Consider the following 10,740-nt stretch of genomic DNA (forward strand, 5'->3'; position numbering starts at 1 on the left):
TACACAGTAACACACGCATCAACTTTGGACAAACACACAAACACACACACACACACGCACACACACACACATACAGAGAGAGAAAGGGGTTTGATGGAGAACTACCATGACCTGGTCTTCTACCTGCCTCAGGGTGTTCTGTTGTCTCAGGTTGGGATTAGGTGAGGCCGGAAATCCTGCTCCGTGCCTGTCGAGGCTGTCCCTGTCTCTGTGCAGTGTCTGAGCCCACTCAGGTCTTAGCTGTCATCTCTCACTCATACACACACATACACACACACATTCAAAGACACACGCACACAAACACACAGAGTGCGCTCAGGATTTAACTATCATCTGTCTCACATACACACACACACACACACACACACACACACACACCTACCCACATGCAAACACACACATACACGCACACACAGAAAGAGAGAGAGAGGGAGCGTGCGCTTAGGACTTAACTATCATCTCATTCCCAATCTAATTAGCTGCCAGTAATCTACTGCTCAAGGACTAATGGAGAAGTCACATTTAATAGGCCCTTCAGCATTAGCGCCACAGCCACTAAAACTCCGGGCTCATCAGCCTAATTATCACTAATGGGGTACTACACTGGCCTCTGCTACGCTATCACTCCTTCACACAGCGCCGACGCCTCCGCTAACACGCCACTGTTTATTCAACACATCTCTCTCTCCTCTTTCATCTATCCCCCCATCACATCTCTCTCTCTCTCCTTTCATCTATCCCTCCATCACATCTCTCTCTCTCTTCTTTCATCTATCCCTCCATCACATCTCTCTCTCTCTTCTTTCATCTATCCCCCCATCACATCTATTTTTCCTTTCATCTATCCCCCCATTACATCTCTCTCTCTCCTTTCATCTATCCCCCCATCACATCTATTTTTCCTTTCATCTATCCCCCCATCACATCTCTCTCTCTCCTTTCATCTATCCCTCCATCACATCTTTCTCTCTCCTTTCATCTATCCCTCCATCACATCTCACTCTCTCTCCTTTCATCTATCCCTCCATCACACCTCTCTCTCTTTTATGTACCCCATCTCTCTTACGCCCCTCTGCGTTCATTCCCCTCTGGCCTTGCAGTGGCAGTGCAACAGCCTGTGGATGGTGCATGGGCAGAATCTGCATCATTCTAAAAAGGCCATGAGTTGTGAGCATGTGCACCTTGCTTTTGCTGTGTGTTGCTTTCATATTTAACCCTCCTTCCTCTTTCTCTCCTCTCTCCACCTCCTCTTTCCTCCTCTCTCCACCTCCTTTCCTCCTCTCTCCACCTCCTCTGTATGCGTCTGTAGGTAGCTAGTTGTTGTGCCTTGAATTCATTTTGAAACAAGCACATCTGAAGTAGAGGGATGCAAATATACTATATCAGTTAGATAGCCAGCTATTTATCATCAAGGCTCTACAGGTCCATTCCCACCAAAACATCCTATTTCAGATAGATAGATAGATAGATAGATAGATAGATAGATACTTTATTGATCCCCAGGGGAAATTCAAGGACACCTTCCTTCCTTCTGCTGCGCTGCCATGACAGAAGAAGCACAATTGTACTGATTGCAGTTTTGTTGCTACAGCTCTTCTAATGCCCCCATCCACCCCCACCTCACCTTCTTGCTGTACCAAAGATTACCACATTGTTGCATATGAGTAAAAAGCATCTAATCGTACGACTTATCATTATGATTGAGGCATATTAAATACCTTACCTTAGATCCCTGTTAAAATTCAATGTGTCACAATACCAGGGCACAGTCTCATCTCCCTTGAAACCCCATATGTGAGATCTGACTTTGCTGGAATTTTGCTTTCAGCTTTTTCGCACCTCATAAATGGAACAAACTGCAAGAAAGTCAGTCAATCAGTCAAGTGTTTTTGACATGTTCGTAACTAACTCACTACTGCCTGATTTATGTCTTTATTTTTCTTCTGTGTTCTCTCATTTTGATTGTATTCCTCTCGGATTCAATGTTGTATTTTGTACTCTGTTTTTGACTGTTTGTCATTGCTGCAAAAGAGCTCTCCTGGCTCAGTCAAATTCCCCTGAATAAACAATTGAAATACAAAAGATGTGTCTAAGAGAGTAGAGCGCTGGACAGAAACAGAGGACCCACCAGAAGGGGGATCCACTGGGCCAGGGTGGATGTGCTTTGTGCGTTTAATGGCATTCAAGTTTTCCCAGAGTGTGAATGGAACCTGTACCACAGGACCATCTGTACTGTAGCCGGAAAATGATCAAGTATTTGATTATGGCCTCAGATCATTCAGAGTATGTATGTGTGTGTGTGTGTGTGTGTCTGTGTAGGCCTTTTCGTGCATGTTTTCATTGCTTTTTGTGTTTTGTGTGTGGATAAACGTGTGTGTCTTTGTTTGTGTGTGTGTGTGTGTGTGTGTGTGTCTGTGTAATCTATAGGAAAGAGTTTCGGGTGCTAATGCAGAAGTCTAGTAGCAGCTGGTATGGAAAAACCACTCCTCCAACTCCCTCTGCAGGTCTGTGTGTGTGTCTGTGTGTGTGTGTGTGTGTGTCTGTGTGTGCTGTCTAAATGTGTACTGCTATGTTTGTACCACTATATTTGAATGGATACATGTGAGATTTTGTCACAGAATAATTAATAGGATACAGGGTTGGTAAATGTGTGTGTGTGTGTGTGTATGTGTGCGTGTCTGTGTGTGTGTGTGTGTTTCCATCTCCAGCGAAACTGGCAGATACGGCCTCGTCCTCCTCGTCCTCTGCCTCCACCAGCCCTCTGCTGCTCAGCCCTGCTTGCACTGTACCACAGACACCTCCCCAGGCGTTCAGGTAACACGCACACACACACAGTATACACACACACACACACACACACAGGCACACACACACACTCCAGTCCTCTCTTACGATTCTCTTAAATTTGTTCGGATTATAATATTCTGAAAATCATCTTTGAGAATCACGTCCTTGGGAAAGAACAGAACTATCTTTACTTGGAATAATTTCCTGTGCTTCACTATTTGAGTGTAACATGTACAATATTACTGAGAAATATTATGGAAATGGTTGCCCTAGTTTTTTTTTGGGGGGGGGCTTTTTATGCCTTTAATGTGACAGGACAGTAGAGAATGACAGGAAGCAAGTGGGAGAGAGAGAGGCGGGGTGGGATCCGGAAAGGACCACGGGGCGAGAATCGAACCCGGGTCGCCGGTGTACGGTGCAGGTGCCCCAGCCAGTTGCGCCACAGCTGGGGCCTGGTTGCCCTAGTTTTGATGTTATTGTTTTTTTTGGTGTTGTGACTTCCCTCTCTTGTGTGTGTGTGTGTGTGTGTGTGTGTGTGTGTGTGTGTGTGTGTGTGTGTGTGTGTGTGTGTGTGTGTGTGTGTGTGTGTGTGTGTGGGGTTGGGTAGGGTAAGGTAGGATGGGGTGGGCCGTGTTGGGAAGAGTGACACAGCCTGTCCTGATTACTAATGGACTTTGTCTACCTGTCTGGATCTAGTAAGCCTGTGTTCTCTCTGCCCTGTGTCTTAGGGCACATGGAAACTATTAACATTCAATACTCAAGTATACATATTCATGCACAAATACTCACATACTCATACACACATACAAACAAACACACATATACATGATGTGGGGCATTGCCACCTGTACCATGAAGTCCCTCTGTGTGTGTGTGTGTGTGTATGTGTATGTGTATGTGTGTGTGTGTGTGTGTGTGTGTGTGTGTGTGTGTGTGTGTCTGTGTCTGTGTCTGTGTCTGTGTGTGTGTGTGTGTGTGTGTGTGTGTGTGTGTGTGTGTGTGTGTTCGTGTGTATGTGTATGTGTGTGTGTGTGTGTGAGAGAGAGAGAGTGAGCATGTGTGTGTGTGGCAGCATGTTTTTGTCAGGGGCTTAGTCCGTGTGCCTATAAAAATATCCCCTGGTAGATTAGATCAGGGCCATTCACCAAAAAACACCCTCTCTAATCATCCCTACATTGTGTGCCACCCATCCATCGCCACAGCTTCATTTATATCCCTGTCTCCACAGCGACTGTGTTATACAGCTCATATGTGTTGCCAAGGGAACGGGCCTGGGTCTCCACATCAAGGGCGGGACCAACAGGCCGGAGGGGCCAATGGTCTTCATCCAGGAAGTCATGGCAGGGGGAGACTGCCAAAAGGTGAGCGAAGAAGAGTCTGGCTTTACAGTGTAGAATTAAGAAGAGGAGATTAGCTTTACAGTGTAGAATTAAGAAGAGGAGATTAGCTTTACAGTGTAGAATTAAGAAGGGAATACTGGGTTTACAGTGTAGAATTAAGGAGATTATCTTTACAGTGTAGAATTAAGGAGGAGATTAGCTTTACAGTGTAGAATTAAGGAGGAGATTAGATTTACAGTGTAGAATTAAGAAGAGGAGATTAGCTTTATAGTGTAGAATTAAGGAGGAGATTAGCTTTACAGTGTAGAATTAAGGAGGAGACTGGGTTTACAGTGTATAATTAAGAAGAGGAGATTAGCTTTACAGTGTAGAATTAAGGAGGAGACTGGGTTTACAGTGTAGAATTAAGAAGGGAAGACTGGGTTTACAGTGTAAAAAGCTGTAAATATTCATCCATAAACATACAGAACTTTCCTGTTAAGGAAAGCCGGTGCTTATTACCATGCAGTAGTGTTCATTATCATGCAAACTAGTCAGATTCTGGCACATTTAAATGAACCACCTCATGGCTGCAGATGCAAGATAGATTGATATTAGCAGGTTGGGTGTGTGTTGGTCACAGTTTGATCAGGCTGCAAGAAGGATTGACGGTTCAAGTAGCACTGAGTCTCCACATCAGCCATGTGGTTGGCCTTTGAGATGCAGAGGCACTTAGGTAAATAGTAGATCCACGTCAATTAGCAAGTTAGCAAAGTTGGCTGCCAGAGCTATAAATATGTGTGTGTGTGTGTGTGTGTGTGTGTGTGTGTGTGTGTGTGTGTGTGTGTGTGTGTGTGTGTGTTTGTGTTTCTGTGTGTGTGCGTGCATGTGTGTATGTGTGTGTCTGTGTGTCCGTGTGTGTGTGTGTGTGTTTCCTTATGCAGGATGGGCGTCTGAAAGCAGGGGACCAGCTAATCTCCATCAATAAAGAGTCCTGCATAGGAGTCACACATGAAGAGGCCCAGAACATCATCATACGCTCCAAACTCAGGTCAGAGTTCAAAGGTCACAGCATCATCATACGCTCCAAACTCAGTTCAAACGTGAAAGGTCATAGCGTCATCACATTCATCATAATATGCTCCAAACTCAGGTTAGAGTTCTAGGGTGAGAGGTCACAGCATCACCATACACTCCAAACTCAGGTAGAGTTCAAAGGTCACAGCATCATCGTATGCATCAAACTCAGGTCAGAGTTCAAACATGAAAGGTCATAGCATCATAATATACTCCAAAATCAGGTCAGAGTTCAAACGTGAAAGGTCATAGCATCATAATTTACTCCAAACTCAGGTCAAACGTGAAAGGTCATAGCGTCATCACATGCATCATCATACACTCCAAACTCAGGTAGAGTTCAAAGGTCACAGCATCATTGTATGCTCCAAACTCAGGTCAGATGTCACAGCATCAGCTTACGGTACATATCCAGACTGATCAAAGCTCACTTTTATGCTAGAACCTTCTTTACAGGCCAGTTTCTGTCAGATTTAATCACCTATGGCCTTCAAACAGCACAGATGCCCACAACCCACAACATCCCACAGGAAGACAACTATTAGTTGGATGAATTAAGTACTTTTTGAACAATGATGTTTACATTTTCAGGAAAGATAGCTCAATATCTGTGTTCTTGGGCCCCGTAAAAAAAACATTATGCGTATACAACATTTCCTAGTAGCTTAATGCAACCCCTGCTTTTAGTTTACAATTAATTAACTAAAACTGTAATTGCCCCTTCTCGTTCTGTTAAGGTGGCTGTAACTCATAGCCGTATATTCGGCTCTGCTGTAACTGACTCTCTGTCTCCCCCTGCAGGCCAGACCCCACAGTGGAAATTGCGTTCATCAGACGCCGATCCTCGTCCAGCTCCAGCGGTAGTGGCCCCCACAGCCCTGTCTTCACGTCAGTCGCGCTGCCTCGCCCCCCTGCCCCAGAGACGCTACACCCTCCTCCACCCCTTTCCACCAATCCACCTCCCCCCTCCTCCCTCCTCCCAAAGGTTATCCCCGTCACCAGCACAGGCAGCGAGACCCTGCCCACACTCACTCTCAGCCAGGTGAAACATGTGAACACACACACACACACACACATACCACACACACACATGCACGCACGCACACACACACACACACACACACACACACACACACACACACACACACACATACTGTACCACACACACATGCACGTATGCACGTATGCACGCAAGCACGCACACACATACCACAAACAAACACACACACACACACACATACTGTACCACACACACATGCACGTATGCACGTATGCACGCAAGCACGCACACACATACCACACACAAACACACACACACACACACACAAACACACACTAACAAATATATAAGATATTGCATTTCACACACACACACACACACACACACACACACACACAGCTTATAAATACAAATATATACATAGATTGACACTAAGCTGTGTGTGTGTGTGTGTGCGTGCTGTTATGTCCTCTGTAGGTGGGTGATGTGTGTGCAAAGGATAACAGTGCACCTGTTCCACCCCCTGTGAGTGTGTGCAGCACAGTGTCCAGCTCTGGTAAGACAGCACACTTTCTATGTTGTTACCAGTCCATGCTGATGTACAGCAAGCTAGATGAGACCATAGAAGAGTAGAGATACCGTAGCATAACCATAGAGGTTAGCCTACATCACATGCTACAGGAGAGCTACTGTAGCATAACCATAGAGGTTAACCTACATCACATGCTACAGGAGAGCTACTGTAGCATAACCATAAAGGTTAGCCTACATCACATGCTACAGGAGAGCTACTGTAGCATAACCATAAAGGTTAGCCTACATCACATGCTACAGGAGAGCTACTGTAGCATAACCATATAGGTTAACCTACATCACATGCTACAGGAGAGCTACTGTAGCATAACCATAGAGGTTAGCCTACATCACATGCTACAGGACAGCCACTGTAGCATAACCACAGAGGTTAGTCTACATCTAATGCTACAGGAGAGCTACCGTAGCATTACATTACATTTAGCAGACACTTCTTGACCAAAGTGACTTACATATGTCAGCTATATTACAAGGGATCACATTGTCCCCGGAGCAACTTGGGGTTAAGTGCCTAGCTCAGGGCACAACGGTGGAAGCTGAACCGACAACTTTCAGGCTACTGCACGCTAGCCCAGCTCCTTAACCACTACACTACCACCGCCCCACTACAGAGGTTAGCCTACATCTAATGCTACAGGAGAGCTACTGTAGCATAACCACAGAGGTTAGCCTACATCACATGCTACAGGAGAGCTACTGTAGCATAACCATAAAGGTTAGCCTAGATCACATGCTACAGGAGAGCTACTGTAGCATAACAATAAAGGTTAGCCTACATCACATGCTACAGGAGAGCTACTGTAGCATAACCACAGAGGTAGCCTACATCTGAAAATGAAATGAAAATCTGATGCTACAGGAGAGCTGTGCAGATGACACGCGCAATATAGGTAGCGGAAAGCTACGTCAAGGCGGAATGGGCGAGACCTCTCCGATGAAGTGAAATTTGATAAACCAATCACATGCACCCAGTGTTCCATTCTGATCTATAATAAACCAATCACATGCACCCAGTGTTACATTCTGATAATAAACCAATCACATGCAACCAGTGTTCAATTCTGATCTATCTATCTATTTTTTATTGATTATCTTCGGCCTGACTCTGCCCACTTTGTGCGTCTGACTTCGCTCTGGCCACAGTGCGCATGTGCTGTCAACAAAATACGCTGTCAAACTCGCAACCATGGTCTTTCACAGGCTGTAATCTCTCCAACTGATGTGTTTCCACATAGGGTTGAGTGGAGACAAGGTTCATAGGTGTATCTCTCTCTCTCTCTCTCTCTCTCTCTCTCTCTCTCTCTCTCCTGAAGTTGTTTAATTTCCACAGTGACCCACTTCTGCATCCTGATTGTTTGTTCACTGTTTTGTGTCCACACAAAAAGAACACGCATCCCAGCTTTACTGTGCATGTAGCGGCAGCTACTGTGTGCTAATCTACTATTCCATCAGAAAAGGGACACAGCATGATAAGCTGTTTGTTTTGTGTGTTCACATGAATTTAAAAAACCCTGGTCATGCTCCAGCTTTAATCAGAAAGGAAGCTCTGTTGTTTACAGGTCAAGCATTGAGTCACTCTGCTATAATTAACTTCCTTGTACACATCAGCCACAAGTGTGGTGTGACGTTAGCTTATGTCTAGCTGGTCTGACAACCGTGTGTGTGTGTGTGTGTGTGTGTTTGACATGACATTATGTGGTTTGCCCTGATTTAATTCAATTGTGTAGCACGACACTGGCCTGTTTAGTGTAAACTTAAAACCAACTTCATGCTTTTAAATAAAAATGAGTGAAGGAAACAGCTAACAACACGTGGTCAATACGGGGCTCCTTCAAGACAGATGGAAACCCATTACAAGTGAATTTGGTTGGGAGACTGAGCAAAAGGTGTCAACCTTTCATTAGGCTATTGATTGAATTGACATTGTTGTTTATTATTGCTATTCTCCTTAATGTAGTCTTAACAACTTTTTAAATTGTTTATTGTTAAATGTAACTATTGTATTGTTGTTATTGGTATGTTGCTTTGGACAAAAGCGTCTGCCAAATCCCATCTAAAACATTCTTTTTTATTGTTTTATTTACACTTTTTTGCTTACTACATTACATGTGAGTTTTGATCAAGATAAAAAAAATATGAATTATTTTGGTGTTTCCATGCCTTTGACTTTGGTACTGTAGTTAGTTTGTGTGGCATGAAGTTAGCTTGTCAGGATATAGTTTGTGAGGCGTAAGGTTAGCTTGTCTGCCCTGTTACAGATAGCCTTGACATGACCCTGCCTTGTGTAATTTAGTGTGTATGGGGTGACGTTAGCTTGTCTGGGTCGATGTAGTTCAAGGTATGACGTTAGTCTGTCTGCTCTGGGGTGTCTGGGACAATGACAGTTTCATAGGAGAGCTTGTCTCAGCCAAACAAGGCAGTGCTGAGATGGCCCGTCAGAACAGTTTGACTAGGAGCCGTGATCTGTGCTAGACAGCAATATCTAGGCTAGACAGCAATATCTAGGCTTGCCTGCTGTCAAACAAAGCACAAATACTAGCTTATATATGGGTCATAAGAAGGAGTGAAAACATCAGCAAATGTCCATGTTTAATAATACCCAAACTCAGAGCAGAAAGCCCATCCACTCAGTGCTTTGCTAATCACTAACATGAACCCAGGTTCCCCAGGTAGTGCTGCTGGTCCTAGAACAGATCCTGCCATGATGGAGCTGGGGTGGAACCGATGTTGGTGTTGAACTGGTGTTGAACTGGCCCTGACCTGGTGCTGACTAAACTTGAATTGAGACGTTTTTCTTTCTTTCTTGGTGTCTGTAGGAGATGGTACTGTAATATCTGACATAATGAGTGGTACCTTCTTCTCATCCTCCAGAGGCTGCCATCAATCTGCCCTCACCAACCAATCAGAACACGTGTAACCCAAGTCCCGCCTCCAGCCCCATTCCTAGCAGGCCACTCCCACTAGAGAAGCTGGAACAGGTGAGGTTCTGTAACCACACGCACACACACACACACACACACACACACACCAGAGTTTCCTAGAAAAAAATGGTGCCGGTCAAAGTGACCGGCAGAGGTTTCGTTTTCCGGACATTTTGATGATATGCCGGTCAAATATCCTATTATCCCTTCTTAATTAGTCAAATTGAGGAAAACTGGAGACAGGCTATGTAGCTTAAAGAATGACATAATCAGGCTGTATAGAATGCAACATGTTCATTAGCCTAACTTAAACATGCCTAACAAGATCTAGCCAGTATATTTTCATGGACAGCAAGAGTCCGCTTCGTTCGTTGTTTTAAAAAGGTTTGTTGCTGCTACCCACGTTATCTCCAGTGGTGACTGTTTAACTTACACAGATGCGCACACACAAGAATGAGCGCTCACACCACTACCCCCTAATGCTATGTCTCTTTATTTGATAACAATAAATTAAGAAATGTTTCCTATTCTGGGAAATGTTTAATTTCTTTTTCTTTCGGCCGCGGTTCAATGATACCGTTTAATTGTGCCAGAAATTATCTGCGGACCAGTAATCGCCTCGTCGAGGAGGCCTTAACCCTGCAGATTATAGACAGAGAACGCATAGGCCTACTGTATGCTTTGGGTAAAGAACACTTTGCATGTCCAGTGTACACAGAGAATGACAGTGTCTTGGAGCCGCCGCACCCCCCGCAACTCCACTTCCAATGTCACTGATTCCGACAGATACCGACACTTCTACTTTTTATCTGGTGGTGGTGGAGTTGACCGGACATCTGAGGTTTCAGACGTTACCAATTTATCATCATCCATCGCGTCTGGCCTCTGAAAAAACTTTTAAGGCTAGTCTGCCTGGGCCTGGCCATGTTTGAACCGCCTCACTCATTTGTTCGTTGTTTAACATGGACGTTTTAAGCCGCGTTCGTTTCCTATTTGAAATGCAGCATAGGCTATTCATGTTGTTTAATAGAGCCTGTTCATT

General features: G+C 44.6%; 1 protein-coding gene across 2 annotated transcripts in view; it reads left to right on the top strand.

The window, feature by feature from the left end:
• stxbp4 (syntaxin binding protein 4) overlaps positions 1 to 10,740 on the top strand; it is a 63,802-nt gene that overhangs the window by 7,644 nt on the left and 45,418 nt on the right. For both annotated transcript variants that reach the window (XM_076264816.1, XM_076264817.1), the window contains exons 6-12: positions 2,428 to 2,504; positions 2,709 to 2,814; positions 4,016 to 4,148; positions 5,051 to 5,157; positions 5,985 to 6,225; positions 6,661 to 6,739; positions 9,649 to 9,755. In XM_076264816.1, the coding sequence (XP_076120931.1) occupies positions 2,428 to 2,504; positions 2,709 to 2,814; positions 4,016 to 4,148; positions 5,051 to 5,157; positions 5,985 to 6,225; positions 6,661 to 6,739; positions 9,649 to 9,755 (850 nt within the window). The remainder of the gene's footprint in view (positions 1 to 2,427; positions 2,505 to 2,708; positions 2,815 to 4,015; positions 4,149 to 5,050; positions 5,158 to 5,984; positions 6,226 to 6,660; positions 6,740 to 9,648; positions 9,756 to 10,740) is intronic.

Source organism: Alosa pseudoharengus, unplaced genomic scaffold (genome assembly GCF_046254945.1).
Source record: "Alosa pseudoharengus isolate Yale_2024_CS ecotype anadromous, Long Island Sound unplaced genomic scaffold, YU_APseudo_1.1 YU_APseudo_1.1_scf_4, whole genome shotgun sequence".
In the NCBI taxonomy this organism is placed as follows: Eukaryota; Metazoa; Chordata; class Actinopteri; order Clupeiformes; family Clupeidae; genus Alosa; species Alosa pseudoharengus.